Source organism: Heteronotia binoei, chromosome 1 (genome assembly GCF_032191835.1).
Source record: "Heteronotia binoei isolate CCM8104 ecotype False Entrance Well chromosome 1, APGP_CSIRO_Hbin_v1, whole genome shotgun sequence".
Lineage (NCBI taxonomy): Eukaryota > Metazoa > Chordata > Lepidosauria > Squamata > Gekkonidae > Heteronotia > Heteronotia binoei.
The window spans coordinates 59,059,406-59,077,652 of record NC_083223.1 but is presented as its reverse complement, the minus strand read 5'-3'; the positions used below and the strand labels follow the sequence as shown (position 1 = coordinate 59,077,652).

At 39.8% G+C, this 18,247-nt stretch overlaps 1 protein-coding gene across 1 annotated transcript in view; it reads left to right on the top strand.

Moving 5' to 3' along the window:
- The window catches only part of CSMD1 (CUB and Sushi multiple domains 1), a 1,753,937-nt gene that overhangs the window by 941,853 nt on the left and 793,837 nt on the right, over positions 1–18,247 (top strand). Inside the window, exon 5 of the mRNA XM_060234944.1 lies at positions 10,734–10,941. Within this exon, the coding sequence (XP_060090927.1) occupies positions 10,734–10,941 (208 nt within the window). The remainder of the gene's footprint in view (positions 1–10,733; positions 10,942–18,247) is intronic.

The window sequence follows — 18,247 nt, the reverse complement described above, 5'->3', positions numbered from 1 at the left end:
CAGAGATAAATGCAGGAACTGCTTTGCATATTAGGCCATACACCCCTGATGTAGCCAATCCTCTAAGAGCTTATGGGGCTCATAGTACAGGGCCTACTGTAAGCTCCAGGAAGAGTAACTACAACAGGTGTCTGTGGCCTAATATGCAAAGGAGTTCCTGCTACAAAAAAAGTGCTGGGAAAAGGTAGTAGTTAAAATCCAGCAGTAGGGGAGGAAACAAGTAAAACCTAGCCCAGCATAAAAACATAGCTTACAAAAACAGAGCACAGACAACTTTAAAACATTTTCCAGACTAATATAGTGTTAAAAAAACAGCCCCTTAATTAAAAACTTGGTGAACAGAAAAAGTTTGTCTTGGTGCCTTAAAGAAAGTATATTTATTATTGTTCTGTCTTTTTTGAAATTAAAAGCTTAGCTTTCTAGGAGATCCTCTACAAAAAATACCCTGGTTCAATATAGGAGGTCTCAACACATGGTGATTAAGAAACAGAAATGTTAGTTGTTTTAGGTTCTATATTGCCTGTGTTTTCAAGTGAATCACTGAAATGCATAAAACTAGATAGTTCAAATCCTGATCACTTTTGTTCTTCATCATTTTTCTAAAATCTATTTAAGGATACCTGCTTGCTCTGGCTTTCCTTATGGTTTTTCCCATTGGTTCTGGCCATGTCTGCTTCTGTTTATCCCCTGATTTTTACATGCATTTTTGTAACTTTAATTTTCACTTCATTTAGTTTGTGTGTGTGTGTTTAGTTATTTTTGAAGCCACTTTTACCCTGATCTTCTTCTGGAAGCCACTTCTGAGTTGCCCTTTTCACCATGTTTAATGTTTCTGCTTGCTTTCTTTGTCCCACGCTTCTTCAGCCCACTTAAGAACATAAGAGAAGCCATGTTGGATCAGGCCAATGGCCCATCAAGTCCAACACTCTGTGTCACACAGTGGCAAAAAAATTTTATATACACACATACACTGTGGCTAATAGCCACTGATGGACCTGTGCTCCATATATTTATCTAAACCCTTCTTTAAGGTGGCTATACTTGTGGCCGCCACCACCTCCTGTGGCAGTGAATTCCACATGTTAATCACCCTTTGGGTGAAGAAGTACTTCCTTTTATCCATTTTAACCTTTCTGCTCAGCAATTTCATCGAATGCCCACGAGTTCTTGTATTGTGAGAAAAGGAGAAAAGTACTTCTTTCTCTACTTTCTCCATCCCATGCATTATCTTGTAAACCTCTATCATGTCACCCCTCAGTCGACGTTTCTCCAAGCTAAAGAGTCCCAAGCGTTTCAACCTTTCTTCATAGGGAAAGTGCTCCAGCCCTTTAATCACTTTTTTCAATTATTGACCTGTCATCACTATCAAACCACTCCCTCTAATCCTTGCCCAGACATGGCCCTAAAATAGCCATATCGTTTTGTAATGATACTTTAAGTAGGTTCTCTGAAGTCCCAGATTTCATTTAAAAATGAGGAATAAAATGAAGACTCAAGCTCCTTCCCTTGTAGAAATCTCCCCCCTTTATATCTCCATGAGGGAAAGGGATAGAGGTTTCCTTAAAAAAAAATGAAGAGATGAATTCAGAGAACCTGCTCAAACTATCATTATGTCACTACATTGAGATATTGATATTTAAGTGCCATTTAAACAAAAAAAGGGGGTGCTGTGACATGACCTGTCATGACAATACCTTCCCTTGAAAATCCTCATGCTTCACGGGACACATGGAAGAAAATAAATGGACTCCACAACTGTAAAAATGCAGAGAATGGGCAAACCTGTGGAAGAACTACGCCCAAACAGATCCCAGTGCTTGTGAACTGACTCCCAAGAAAGTAGTAAATCAAGCATGCAGAATGTATCTTGTGTTCCACCGTTATACCTCAGAAGCACTCACATCATATGAACTGTGAGCAAATTTTGAAAGCAATCATAAGGCTTTTGCCTCAACAAAAGATAAGCTTTGTGAGCAATGTTAGTTCTTTTTTTCAGATAAGGTTTTTGAAAGCATTGAGTCTTTTATGAATGCTGCATTGATTTAAAACAGATTTAACATATCTCTATCATAAGTGATTAAAAAAGACAAACCCGTTTCTATATTATGCCTTTTCTATTTAGCTGAAGCATTAGAAGTGTATTCTTCAACTTTTCAGATCCAGGGCCCTTTTTTTACTCACAGGGTAAAAAAGACCCACTGAGTTGCAAGCCTCTGATGTCATATGAAACAGAGGCTGCACTGCAGGGACATGCAGATCACTAGAAATGATTACAGTTAGGCATGGGCACAAAAGGAATTACAGATCACATTTTGTGCTCATAATGGCCAATTCATGGGTCGTTCTGAACCAGATAATTTGCTCACTGCTTGCCCGAACTAGAAAATGATCCAGTTCTTTTTCTTGGTGGTTCGTTTGAGTTGTAATCATGTAATGATGCTGATGCAATCAGTGTCATGTGCCTATTTTGTTTTTGCTGCATGCTAGAGTTTAGGGACTTCTTTGTCCACCAGCCCCACATGGTGGGACAATTTTAAACACCTCTCCCAGCTAGGAAGGTATTGCCAATTGCTCCTCTGCAGTTTAAGGGACCTTAGCCTCAAGGGGAAATGCAAAACCTCTATATGGATACTTCTAGCTTGCAGTGGGGGTGTTCAACACACTCCTCCCTTTGAGGTCTGAGTAAAAGTTGGGTCTACAGTGATCCTCATGAATTCACATAATTTTTACACTGAAATAAAATAAAATAACCATCCTGCTGTAGACCATGTCTTAGACTACAAGTAGCCCCACAAAAATAATGCCTCCGAGGATTTGTGGCTCCATAGCAGTGCAAAACCCAAGTTCCAAAGCACAGTTCCTAATGGATCCTCATGATTTTTGCACTAGGTCACCCCACACTCACTATTAGACCATCTGTAATGTCAAGTAGCCACAGTCTGAATAGCAAAAATCACAAATGTATGGCTTTGTGGCACCAATTCAATAGAAAAACATGGTTTCAAAACACAGATCCCCATGGATCCTCAGGGTCTTTGCATTGTGTTACCTCAACATTACCATCAAATCACTTATCGTGTCCATGTGCAGAGCTTGTTCCACCTCAGTGACTTTTGTGCTGTAAGCTCTGCCCATGAACATATGTGATTTGATGGTGATGTTCGGGTAACCTAACACACACAAAAAAAGAGATTCCATGAGGATGCATGTTTCAAAATCATGTTTTTTGCAGCATGGTATTGCCACAAAGCCATGGATTTGTGATTTCTGTGGTCAAGCTGTGGTCATGGATATTATATACAGTCACAGAAACTTTATTGGCATAACAGACATGTTATGTGATTGGATGATGAGCTTGGATGACAAAATGCAAAAACCCTGAGGATCCATGAGGATCCATGCTTTCAAACCGTGTTTCCAAACCAGGCAGAGGGTCATTCCATGGAAGTCTTCTGTGATTTGGCTCTAAGAATGCATGGCGGCAGTTGTGCTTCATGCTGGGGGCACCTGCTTTGGTGAGCTGTAGCTTGCCCCCCCCAAAAAAATATCAATTTTCACCAAATGTGGAGAACAGATAGAAGAGTCCTCTGAAGAACCTGTCATAAGTTTGGTGTCTCTCGTCTGCTCAGGGTTCAGTCTACCCCTTCCCCAACCAAATAAACCAATGAATCATGAATCATTTGGGAAATATTAAAAAAAAAAATGAGATTAACCACTGAATCGGGGGACCAAACAAACCATAAAACGAAATGAATTACCATTTCCCCAGTTTGTGCCCATCCCTAGTTATGATGTTAGACTAGGATCCTGGAGACCAATGTTCAAATACCCACTCTGCCATGGAAGCTTGCTGGGTGACTTAGGCCAGTCACACACTCTCAACCTAAGGGGTTGTTCTGAAGATAAAATGGAGGAGAGGCGCATTATGTAAGCTGCTTTAGGTCCCCATTACAGAGAAAGGTGGGGCATAAATGATGTGAGTAAAATAAAGAAACTACCAGCCAGTCCAGGTCAGGAAAAGTCACAGAAGGCAAAAACAGCTTTTGCATATGCCTGGAACATTGGAGAACCAACTGCTGGTGGTTGGGGTTGGCTGGTCTGGGCAGGAGAAGGCGGAAAAGGGAGGGGGGGCTCTTACAGTATGGTCTTCTCTTAGTCTACCTGTGCCAAGAAGGATTGGCCTTGATTTACATTCTTGACAGTCCTCATTGTGTGTGGAAAGAGAAGCAGGCAATATGGTACCTTGGATCTCTATGCTTGTACACGCTGATAGAGGTCATTTTAAAAAGCAGCAAGCACAGAGGCTATCCAGGGACTTTTGACCCATCAGGTAAGCCTTTGTAACCTATCTGAGAATCTGATCCCATTAGATAAGGGACCATTTATTGGTGACTTGTGCATAAGACTAAGAATCACACATTTATAACAGGATGCAAAAATGCAGTATAGAAGTTGTGAGATCCATCAAACCAACATACAACCACCTGGCATAGAAAATTATATTTAGTTTATAACAAACAAGAGAAAGTGGGTAAAAACACTGTTGCAGGCTTTATGAAAGGCCATCTGTGTTGATGCTTTCCTAACCTGCTTAGGTAGTCCATTCTCCAGTGCCAGGGCTATAGTCAGATTGAACTTGGGGGGGGGGGGCGGAATAGTTGGCCAATGTGACTGGTATAAAGTAGATGATATATCCCTATAGCAGCTAAGGCTTGTGAGTAGGTGAGCTGGTAAACTGACCCCTTCTGGAATATCAGCTTTCACATCCAACATCACTTCTGGGTATCTGGATTTGGTTTCAGCTTATTCCTGGGCATCACTTGGTCACTGCTTCAAGACACTTGTTCAAGATTAAAGCAGCTGCTTCTGGAGGCTTACTAAATGAAATTTACCTGGGTATCATCAGTATATCGATATGCAGTATAGCTGTGGATGATTTCATTTGATGATCTCATCAGCTCTAACCAATTGTCTTACAATATCCTGTGTTCTCCGTCCTCATTTTGAATGTTTGCAGGTGAATGTTACTGCCATCAGAATGTCTTACTGACATTCAGCTAAAATCTGAAACGACTCTTTGCAGCTCTCAAGATAGAAAGGAAAGTCTAGCCTTCTATGGTCTGTTGCTTTTAGCCCAGACAGCATCACATAACCTGCCTCTACTGCTAGCTGCCAGAAGCACAGGAACAAGCACTTGAGGGGTATAAAACATCATCATTGGTATATGCTTTGTATCAATTGTTCTTAAATGCATGATAGATACTGTGCCTTTTAAAAGGATGACAACAATGAACCTTAATGGGGGGAGGGATGTTGGAACATGCCTCTTCCAGTTCCAAGGTCACTTATGATTTAGTCCAAATCTAGCATTGATGTTGACCTCACTGGAAATCAATATCCCTGTATTAGTTTTGTGCACTGAAGTATTGGCATGTCATTTGTCAAGTTATTTTCTTCGCTCAAACAGAAGATAACATTAACTGAAGTGTTTGAAGCTTAAAAGGCACATCAGCCACTTGAATTGTCATCATAAAGCTGAAATAGTCAAAGAATGGTGCCAAAGAATACAGCAGAATAGAATGTATTTTTTTTTTTAGTGATGGGAGGGGGGGAGGGTTGTTGGCTCTTGCAATTACTAGTTTTATCCCTTCCTCACTGAATTCATTGTTGTGCTTTGCTCAAAGAATATGTGAGAGGGCAAACTGCACGCACAAAGTACAGAGTAACTGAAGAAATGAACTCTGAAAAGGAACTCTTTTTGCCTTGCCAAATCCTTCCAGTGAGTTGTAGAAATGAGAACTATAAATACTCACAGGTAGAGGGATTTTAAGGTGATGTCAGCTTTGGTTAGGAATTGCAGTCAGATTCTCTTGATAACCATAGAACTCAAATCTCTGCACATAAATTCAGATCCTCTGTTATGTTATGTGTACTGAATAGTGCAGGGACATTTAACATTGCTTTTGTACTCTTTCTGCTATGATCAAAATGCATAGATGTGCTTTTGGTCCCCTTGTGTGGGCACAGAAGGACTAAGGAAGGGACAAGGGGGCAGTATACTAGTATATACATGTCATGAGAGATGGTTGTTTTAAAAGGAAGCAGAAGACAAACTTGTTTCTAACAAACTTTTAGAACCACAGCAGTTTAGGAAACAATCCCATTAAAACATTTTTGCTTGTTAGAGAAGGTGTAGATAATTTTTTGGGGAGGGGTGGATATCCCCCCCAAGTGTAACGTCTACCTGCAAAGATTTCTGACGTACCGGCAAACAAAATAAGAGGGGGCAGGAAGGTGAAAGTTGTGCTTAACCAAATGTACTTGAAGCTAGTGAAGTGCTGGCAGCAGTGCCAGCATCTTGGGGATTAAATTTGGGCTTGGCTGATGTGTGAGTCTGGTCTGGAAGGTGAAGACCGACAGGCTTAAATATTTCATTATATTGTAGGTTTGTATGCTCATTTACTGTTCATCCTCTGCTTTATATGTATGAATCGGTAAGTTTCACTTCAGTGTGTCTGAGGAAGTGTGCCTGCACAGGAAAGCTCACACCTTGAATAAAACTTCATTGGTCTGAAAGGTGTCGCTGGACTCAAACTTTGTTCTATAAGTCATGCATACTGCCTTGTCTCAGGCCACTAGCCCCAGGACTGCTGCCAATGCTTCAGTTGCCTGGGTGGAGATCTGGTATTGGGTGCCTAACAAAATGTAAGTTTTCTTAAAATTGAAAGGCTATTTCTGTAAGGAAACAAGGAGATCTGGTTCCTTTTCAGTGTGTCTGGGTTTTCCCCAGAAGTGACACCAGGCCTCTCTAGGAATTGCTGGAATCCCCAGTGATTCCTAAAGAGGACTAACTTCACTTCTGTTTTGTTTCCCCCCCTAACATCACACGATCACTAATGGTGTCTTTTTTCTCTCATCAGCTGCTGCAGTGCTGGTAGGCAGCGGGCACTAGGGAGGGTGAAAGTTTGCCTGCCCCCAGTAGGCATCTGGCAACTGTAGTTTTGAGTAGCAAAAAAAAAAAAAAAATGCAGCACATTGCAAAACAGAATTAGGGTTCCACATGGTAGTTTGTTGTTATGTATGCTTGGGAATATCTGATTGTGTTGGGTTTGGCTCTGGTGGCAAACTTGTGCCTGGACTGTTTCACTTCAGACTGGGGTTTACACAAGAGAACTAAAAATGATCCTTCATATGAATCATTTTTACATGGCAGGGAGCTGGTTAGGCTAGAACCTTCCTTCTTGATATCTAGTTTTCTATGGGGAGGGAATTGCATGCTCACAGCTGCAGTATGAGTAAAAGGAGAACTGAGCCAAAGAGATAATGTGTGTACAAATAGTTTGCTGCAAGTTGTCTTTGCAAAGTAACTTTGTATAAAAAAAAGAGTGTCTCGATGTCTGGGCTTAGGATCCCTTGACTGGACAATAGTGGTGGCAGAGGCTCAATAAGTCCTAAGGAAAGAAATTCTGCTTCTGAGTGACTCAGCAGCAGCGCGAGTCTGAATCGCAGAAGCCCACTTTGAGATCCTTTCAAATGCTGGGCTGTAGATCATTCTCTTCCCTGATTCTTTTACGAGACATCTCTAAGTGAAATCTTCCTTCTTGGCCACACAAAGAGAGGCATTTTTTTCCTCTTCCTTTCAATTGTGTTTTAAAGAATTGATTCCTCTATCAAGCATTTGATCGCAAGCAGCCTACACCGCTGTTCCTTGGCATTCAAATCTAATCCTTTTAATTGTTTTGTATTGTACACGTCTTCATTAACTGATAGGCTGTTTATATGCTGTCTGGGCCAGAGACCTTGACACATCTGGTATATTATACATTATGACACTTTAGATATGATGCATAAGGATGGTGATGCTCAAAGTAGGTTAAACCATTAAAATACATGGAAATGGTAGAGGTTCTTTTGCTTATTCCTTCCCTTAATGCAGCGTTCATTATTCTTGCTTTCTTTTAGTTTTCAGTCATGCTACCATCTTTGTGGACAACTTAATGAGTTTTTAATTTTTCATATCAGTGAACTGCAGAGTTGCTTTTTTTGTAATTACATATGTTTTAATGCTAAATGCTAATATAATCATATTCCCTTAAAGCTTTCAATGGGATTTTATAGTTTCTGCACTGTGACAATGCTGCAATTGCATCCATAAGAAATATTGCACATTAACTGTGTCACTTTTTGTTCTCACACAACTGAATATTTTTCATACAGAACTCAGAGGCAGGCAAAGGCTGAACTTCAGTCTGGCTCATTTAAACTACACAAACCTTGCAGGGCTTTGCACACATGTTCCAATTAATTCCATTCTCAAAAAACCAGTCTCTCTCACATTCAGAATTTTCTGCTCTGTTGAGACAAATCATGATTTAAAAAAAAAATACAGCACAAGAAAATCCACAAAAAGCTACAGCTGGCTATGCTTGCCAGTTGTCTTTAAAATCCTCAAAGATTGCTCAGCCATATAAGGTGCCATTTGAAATCCCATTGGCTGTGTATTTTATTTATGTTATTTAGTCTAGGAGGCGTTGCTTACATAGATTATAGAATTTAAGCATCTTCCTGGCCCACCACAACATTCAGGAATAAAAGCAGCCAAAAACTGTATATTTATTTATTTATTAGTTATAGCAAAAGAAGAATCCCACCAAAGAGCAGATCAGAAATTAGAACAAGATATACAATTTGTATGATCCATGCCACGGTCACCTCGAGGTTGGACTATTGCAACGCTCTCTACATGGGGCTGCCTTTGTGCCGAACCCGAAAGCTGCAGCTAGTGCAGAATGCCGCGGCCCGGCAGCTGTTAGGACTCCCAAGAAGGGAGCACATCCGGCCAGGGCTCCGGGATCTGCACTGGCTGCCAATAGCTTACCGAGTCCAGTACGAGGTGCTGGTTATTACCTTTAAAGCCCTACCTGAAGGAACGTCTCTCCCCACATGTTCCCCAGAGAGTACTGAGATCGGGAACTCGAAATCTCCTAGTTATCCCCGGGCCAAAAGAAGCCCGCTTAAAATCTACCAGGGACCGGACCTTTTCTGTTACGGCCCCCTCCTGGTGGAACCAGCTGCCGGAAGAGGTGAGGGCCCTGCGGGACCTTGCCCAGTTCCGCAGGGCCTGTAAGACAACCTTCTTCCGGCTGGCTTATGACTAGCTGGTACAAGAAACCAAGTGTAGTTATACTAGATGTCTGCTGTCCCTAATGTTTTAAATGGTTTAAATGTCTTAAAATTTTAAATGTATTAATTATTTTAACTGTTTTTATGCTTAAATTCTATTTATGTTAAACTTTGTGTTGTGAGCCGCCCTGAGCCACTTGTTGGGAAGGGCGGGATATAAATCATAAAATAAATAAATAAATAAATGTTATTAATAATGCACATGAGAAGAAATAATGTGAAAATTCAGCAATGGGCTTTGCCTGTATTGAGACACCTGCTGTAGCTGCTGTATTGAGACACCTGCTGTAGCTGCTTTTTAAATAACTCACCTTCAGCTGAATACAAAGTTTTCCTTAGAAAATCTTTCTCTGATTTAGTAATATTATTTATTCCCAGGTTTCCTTTCCTTGTGTGTCCCAGGTATCCCACCCCACCTGAAGCACTGGTTCATTCCCATCTATTTATTTTTCTTTTTAATTTTGTCATGGCAGCACTGTCACTTAAAGAACCAGGGCTGGTTTCTTAGAATATGCTTGAGTTTGTTGACATAGTTATACAAGCTGACTGTGAGGAAGTAACTGTTTTGCCCACCCACCCCTCAAATGAAACATCACACAAGTTATGGGTTAAACTGGGACTTTATTTACACAAAAGCTGATCTGTGCCATTACATACATCATAAAGCATGGGTTGCCTTCTAGACCCTACCCATCACGGCCCGCACACTAGTGCGTAGAGGTGATGGGTGCACATACCTCTGGTCCATGACTGCGAAGCCTTAGGGCCGATCGTATGTCCAACCCCAAAGAGGCCCCCAGCCAAACCACCCGGACTGCCAAGCCTCTAGGTAGCCCAATTGAGGACCCCCTCCATAGCTGATATCTTGGGGTGCTTGCCTGTTCCAAATCCTTTTAACCCGTGGTTTTCCTGCCTTCCCAGTCAGGGCCTAACCAGTGACACCAGGCCTATTTATGCCTTACCCCCTTTGACCATGTGGAGCAGGCGAAAAAAGGTCCCCTCTATAGCCAATCAGAGTGAGGCCCAAAAAATTCCTGCTCAGCCCTGTAACTGGTGACTAGCTAATCTCACATGGTCTTACCAAGAGGGTGGGTGGGTGGGAAGCTTGCTTCAGGAGAGACTGATCCGGTAATGGTGTTTGCCACCTTACCTGACCAGCCAGTCACCTCCCAGATTGGCTAGATCTCCCACGCCATATCTGAATAGGCTCATTCAACCTCTTGTGGTTTCATTTGAGGAAATGGGGTGTGGTCAATCTTCGCGGCTGCTCTGTGGCACCCACCGGTTTTCTTTGAAGCCCCACCTACTGCTGACCATTGTCACATTCTGTCCCAACTATCTGATATTGCAGATAAATTCTGATTTGTTGTTAAAGCACACTGAAAATGTAAACATAATAAATGCTTAAATTTGATATTTTTTCCAAGGTAGGGAATTGAGATTCCTGAAGGCTGCATATTGTTATTTGCTAGGTATGAGTTAATCTTTAGTAATTTAAAATGGATGTATTACTGAGACCTTTTTTTTTTTTTTTTGCATCTTTTAATCAGCTGAAGGTGCTTGTGGGGGAACGCTCCGTGGGACAAGTGGAATTATTTCAAGCCCTCACTTTCCTTCAGAGTACAATAACAATGCTGATTGCACATGGACCATTCTAGCAGAGCCAGGAGACACTATTGCTCTGATATTTACGGATTTCCAGCTAGAAGAGGGTTATGATTTCTTAGAGATCAGTGGAACTGAAGCACCATCTATCTGGTAAGTCAAGACAAGCGCCACTGGGCCCATTTCAGTCTGTAGAGGCTATTTGATATTGTATTTAAATTATGTTGGCTCAATTGTTTCACTCGAAGTAAGTAGTACTATGTTATCCAAGCCAAAAAAAGATCAAGGACTGTATTTAGATTACAGTCATGGAATGTAACTGTGTTCTAAAAATACTTAATGGCCAATTGCTTTTAAAAAGTGTTGAAATTACTGCATGGAAAGGGGGGGGGGGGGAAATGCACATCTTAGCAATATGTAAAAACAATGAACTGGTAGGATACTGCCCTCTACTGGATAGAGCGAGGATTATTTTGCTATAAGTCATCATACCCTTTTTGTATAATTACACTTCTAAGAATTAGTGTAATGAAAAATTTATTCCTCATTTTGATATCACACACACAAACATAACAGACAAAGAGAAAGAGGGAGGGAGGAAAAGAGAGAGAATCAGTTCTGCTGCTTTTCATTTTGATGAACTACAGTGAAAAGTCTGGCTATGTCAGGACAAATTAAATATATGGGCATGTGTTGTGTAGTTTGGGATATCATGCCAAGAAGATAAACAGAAGCCTTGTGAAACCTGAAAGATTTTAATGTTCCTCAACTCTATAATTGTGCTGCAACAGTGACTTGACCTCTAGAATTGATACCAAGAAAATTGTCTTGGTTAAGTTACTTATTTGGCTGAATTCTGTCTTCCAGCAGGAGTCTGTTAAGATTTATTTTTTTTTGGCTGGGGGAGATTGAAATTTGGGACTGGTATATCATTCTGGAGTGTTATTATTTATATGTTAATTGCTAGCATTCTTTACTTATATTCTACCATTGCACTCACATCACACACATGCTTGCAAACCATTACTTTTTTTGCTTCTACATAAGGATAGTAGGATTATCTAGTATGCCCTGGTAATCTGAAATCATGTTGTTTTGCTATGTTGGTACATTAACAGTTATCATCACAGTTTACCATTAAGATTCAAAATACAGTCCATTATACTAAAAGGAGAAAATTAAACCTGTTGTATTCACTACTGAAGTCTAGCTGTGTTGTGCTCATGATCCCAAAATGGAGAGTATGTATTCATGGAGAAGAAGAAAAAGATTTAAAAACAAATCTTTTTTCCCTTTGATTAGATCATTTTATACCAGTTATTTTAATGTACAATTACTAAATCAGATACATTTCTTAATCTGTGGTTTTGTTGATTGTCCTTTCAGTGATATAAAAACATACTACTGAAGTTAGCCATATATTTTTCTTGAAGAGTGTTTATAGAATCAAGGTATAGGGGTAAGTGGGTGGTTGTGTGTGTGTGTGTGTGTGTGTGTGAGAGAGAGAGAGAGAGGCTATGCACTATTACTAACTAGCTGTCTGAGTGGTATTAAGCACAATTTATAAAAATACAGGACTAGTTAAAACACTGACCTAGAGATCTCAGTCACAGATAAAACATTGAGGAAATGATTAAAAGATACATAGAAAATCTGTCTTCATCTTTGGATAGGTAAAATAGTACTATATATACTAGTACTATATATACTATAGTGCAGCATTGACCATGCTGGCTGGGGCTGATGGGAGTTGTAGGCAAAAAAAAAACATCTGGAGAGCTACCGTTGGCCACACCTGCTATAGTGGATGAATTGGAGGGGGGGTGTTTTGAGAAGTAATAGTATTGCCCTACACTGTAACTGTCATAAGTGAATATTCTTCCAGTTGGAATAGCAATTTGTCACAAATTGCAACCAGCATCCTCAAACATTTTAAAAGTTGTGTTTTGTTGTTCTAAATTGTTTATGCACATTCTTGAACTGTAATCTTATGACTCTTCTGGTCCATTTTTCCTTTTCTAAATCCGTCCAATAGAAAAAAAAATTACAAAAATACTTTGGTTTTCTCAATCCTACTGGGAGTGAAAGAATGGAAAGCATTATGGCCTGTGTTTCTAGTATTCTAGCTTTGCACAGTTTTTTTTTTTCTGCTTTACTCACAAAGTTGAGGGCTGAACTAGACCTTATGGCATTCCTCAGTTTGACCTATGAAAGCTGCCACCATTTGAAAACCTAACTCTGGTCATTTTAAAAGTGTGCAAGTGTATTAGGCAAAAGTGCTCTTGTCTCTCCCCAGGAGCCTTTTCAAGTGCCAGAACAGCTGTGGGGGAGGGAGGCGGGGGCAGTCCTCAGGCCACCATCATACCTTGTTTGGCCCTGAATGTATTTATGTCTGACTTTAGATCAGTCCAGCAAGTTTTGGTCATATACCATGACGACCAATGCTGCTGACTGCCCATATGAAAAAACAAAATAATATTAAAATATTGCTAATTTAGAACTCCAAACAAATTATCAATATGATTGGAGGGGGGGCTAATTTGTGAGTTAATGGTCATTGCCAGTAGAAAATTAGTTTCTACAAAGATTTCATTTACTTCACTTACTTACTGTACAATCTTTATGGATAAATATCTTTTTTCAAAGGAATCAGTTCATCTGATGAAAGAACTCTTCTGGTTTAAAAGTCAGGGTGGACTTTTCTTCTGCTTTTCCTTTCCTCATTGAGTCTCCATTCTTAGGTTAGCAGTCTGCAGGGTGGGGCCTGAAGTTCTTTTGAAATTATGCCTGATCTTCAAACTCTCAAAATCAGTTCCCCTGGTGAAATGATGGCTGTGCATTTGTCCTATACCAAGCTGTTTAATATCTGAACAATACCTTATAGGTATTTTCCAGATATTTTTGTTCAGCCAGATAGAGAGCCCAATATTTGTTATCAGAAAATTTGTTATCAGATTTTTGGGATTTTTCAGGACTGCTGGATAGTTGAAGGTCAATGGTGTTTAAACGGATTGCAGTCCCTTTAAACACCTTCCGGTGAACTTGCCACTTTAGAGTTCACTCACAGCTTGCAAAAGGCGTTTAAAGGGACCACAATCCATTGGAAACAATGGAAGATGAGGGTGGATCTATTGGGCAGTCTAGTTTAAACTGGGCTGCCCAGCAAAGTCTCAACTGAGACTGTGGGGAGAACATTCCCTGTAGGATCGGCTCCTTGGTGGGCTCTGTTGGGCAGTCTTGGGCTGCCCAGCAAAGCTCCAACCCAGAACTGGCCAGGACGCTGCTGTGGGGAGGCAAGAATAATATATCCTCATCAATACTTTTCATGGAGCTTGCATGGGATCCAACTCTCCCCCTTTTTTCAATAGCTGCAAAGTCTTTATGCATAAAAAAGATTAACAATAAATAAAAAACAACTACCATGCCTCACAAGTAGCAAAAGTATACCAATAACTTTAATTAAATAGTTTACCCAGTTGGACATAGCCAAAACCATAATTTAGTATGCAGAACACTAAGCGTCAAGAAAATAACCTTTCCTGTACACATACAATTTAAACTACTAATCAACTGTTCAAGCTTGCCAGTTCAGTTACCATTTTCCAGTTTTGCTTTTCTTTGGTGAGAAATGAACCTGTGAGTTGTTATTTTTTGTGCAATTGTGTTTCCTCATGCTGAGTGTCAGATCTTGGAAGCTAGGCAGGCTCAATATGGATAGGGGACCATCAGGGAAGTCTGCTGAGGAAGGCAGTGGCAAACCACCTCTGCTTCTTACTTTCCTTAAAAGCCCCTTGCTGGGGTCCCCATAAGTCAGTTGTGATTTGATGGCACCTACACACGTTAACCTGTATTTCTCCCAATAACTGGAACCCAAGTTGGGTAGCAACAATAAAACTAATGCATCATAACATTTATATATAAAAACATTAACATAGCCATCAATAACTTATTTTTGGATGTCAACGCCTTTTGACGCTATAGTGTCAAAACAGTCATTCTACAAGCCAAAACGCCCTTCTAAAATGTTAAATTTTATATCCCATCTAAAACATCAGAAGGGACATGTATCTCCTGATGTCCTCTATAAGACTGTCCCATAACACTGGAGCAGCTACCAGAAAAGACCACAGATGGGCAATCACTGTTGCATCCTTGTAGGTATCAGACCTGCTAGTAGTTTTTTTTTTTTTTTTCTGTGCTGAGCAGACTGCTAGGGTTCACAACACTCCTGGACGAAAATGCCTGGTCCCTTTAACAAAGATGTATTGCGTGGAAACAAGCAGCCGGATCTATTCATGATATGCAGGTAAATAACAATCAATTAAACCTCAGTTAAAGGGACAACCAGGGCCAGGGCCTTTTCAGTCCTGGCCCTGACCATGTGGAATTTTCTGCCAGATGACATCAGGACCCAGTGGTATCTTAAGCAATTCTGCAGGACCTGTAAGGTAGAGATGTTCTGCTGAGCTTCTGGTTGAGGGCAGCAACATTTTGCTACATCTGAGACTTTATATTTTAATTACTTTATTGTGCTGTTTTTAGCTAGTACACTGTTTCGTTATATGTTGTACATCACCTTGAGTGATTAATTAAGTTGAATCGATAGCAAGAAAATTTAATTCCTGACTGTTAGAAACCCTAGGAGCTTCTGCATTGGATCATACTGGAAGAAACGTACCTGGAGATAAAGGGCCTCAATGGTAAAGGACCTTGACAACAACAAGAAATTGAATTTTGTTTTGTTTAAAGTGTCCGTGATTCTGAGAGGTTTGATTTTTATTAGATACATACTGCTGTTTCACCATTAAATTAGTTATTGTAACGAATATACATACTTTTATATAACCTATTTTAAGTTGTGCCTGCTTTTTAATACAGGGCATTTTAATGTTAATTCTAGGTTCTTTCCTGAGCTTTGAATATCTTCTTACATGAAGGTGCACCAATTTAACAGAGGGCTGAGTTAGGGAATAAAGTAATTTGGTCCAATCTAATACTTTCCCTTCAAGTATTTCATTGGGGGGATGATTTCATTATGGGGCAAGGTAATACTGGTATGAAAATTACTTTAAATGCTCAATGACTTGGATCCTTGACAGTTTCAGTCCTTGATTGGAACAACTCAGCCTCTGTAGTAGAAGTCTGAATTTAAGCAATCTGATATGCAACCTTTTATATTAGAGATCTAAACTGCTTTGAATTGCATTATCCAGCAGATTATAAGGTGGTTAAAAATCTTTGTTCAAATTGTTTGGATGAAAGGTAGACTTAGCAAGGTTGGGGGGAAATGTGGAATTTTTAGGGGATTTCCTTTTTGGGAATTTGCTTTTTGCAATATCCGTGGTCATTTCACTGTAAAGTAAAAACCGCAGCATAAATCCAGTGAAGTTTAAATATTTGATTGGTACTGAACTGGTGGGGTTTTTTTATGCAGTTTTACAAGTTTATATACAAATATAATATATCATTAAAGTAGCTGTTGGTGCATGAAGTATAGCTCTGTTTCCATTTCATCTGGCCTCTCTTTTGCTGTTTTTACCATAAGTTGATTATTATTATTTTTTTAATATTTGCAGCAGGAATAAATTGGTCTTCAGTGGTTTAAGACCAGGAATCAACATCATATCAGTTCCCTGAACATCACAGATCTGTGTTTTAACATATAGACAGCACAGCATTATATGTGAGAGTATTTTTAGAGAATATTTTAGTAAAACATACCTTTACCTTTTTGAGGTGCTAGTGGACTGTACCAGTATAAGCGGAATAGAATTCTATAGCAAAACCCATAAAGAACAGTCCTATTCTTGCCCCCAAATCTGCTTGTACACTATGGTAAAAAATGAAAAAAAAAGATGCCTCAAAGCAGTTTACAATCACCTTTCCTTCCTCTTCCCACAACATTCACCCTGTGAGGTAGGTGGAACTGAGAGAGCTCTGAGAGAATTGTGACTGACCTGGTATCACCAGGCTGGCTTTCTGTGGAGGAGTGGGGAATCAAACTTGGTTCTCCAGATTACAGTCTGTCACTATTAACCGCTACTATTAACCACTGTCTTAAAAAAAGGTTTCACTACCAAAACTGAAAGCAGTTGGAAGCAGTGCTATACTGTTGGTAGCAGAGAAGTATAATTTATTGCCCTGCATAGTGTAATGTGAAGTTCCTACTTAGAGACTAGTCATCTGTTCAAATGAAAATGTGTACATGGTGAAGGGAAAAGAAGCCATAAATTGATGTTTAATTCACAGAGCATTAGCACTTCTTGTACACCTGTTAATTTACCACCTACTGTGCTGGTGAAATATAGAGGCTTAATTCACATCTATCATTCCATGTCTCAATCTGACAGGAAGCAGTGAGCTGACACTTTCAAGACCTGTGTATGACCTATGATGTGATTATTTTCATGCACAGTCAATTATATATGGTAGGCTTCCACAACATGTGTGTTTTTACAGAGAACTGGCTTGCTTGGCTCCAGACTTGGACTATTCAGTACAAATGGAAAAAAAAATAGTTAACCTAGTTCTTAACTCACTTCTTGGAAGCATGCATGGGGAATAAGATAAAAGGATGTCCTACTTGATTAAATGAAGGGGGGAAAGCCAACTATGTGTGTGTGTAAGTGTGTAGATGATATATGATTGATAGACAGATAGGCAGGCAGGCAGAGTTTATGGTAGTATCTGTTAGATATAGACTGATGCTTTTCTTAATCACACTTTCTGACATGGAATGTTGGGAAATTTGGGAAAGAAATCTTCCAATTTATCAGAGGTGTTTAACAATATAGTAACTCTGGCTCTTCCTGTGGTTCAGATCAAAAGCTGTCTACATTCTGCCTATTTCCTGTTTTAGAAAGGGGAATATTTCATAAATATGACCAGAGAATTCCCCTTAATTAAACAAGGGGATATGGGAAATCCTTGCAAGTACATATAGGACTTCGCATGGTTTTGATTGCATGAGTTTGAGTACCTGCTGGTTTGGCTCACTCACATCATGATCATAGGAGCTGAATATCTGATGATCAGCCTGCATCTAAACAACTCAAGTGCTATCATTGTAGCTATCCTGACTTTGTGCATACACAGACATGCATGCTTTACTTTGTGCTGTCACCATCAAGAAACTGCACCTTTAAAAAGTCCACACATATTACATAGCATGTTAAAATCACATGAAAAAAAAACTATTGTTTCTATGCAGTCTATTTCTACTGTTCTACATCAACTATTGTGTTATAATTTTAAAATCTTAGTAATAATAAATGTGTGCCTTGAACACTGACAACTTTAATGAACTGACTCAACCATGATCCTGGGGGAAATTGAAAAAAGGGCTTTTCCACATTCTCAGTTTCCCGGCTTGTGTATTCCTGCTGCTTTCGGGTTTGTCCCTGTGTTGAACATATGCTTCACTCCCTCTAGTGGTCGATTTGATATTGCATCACATTAT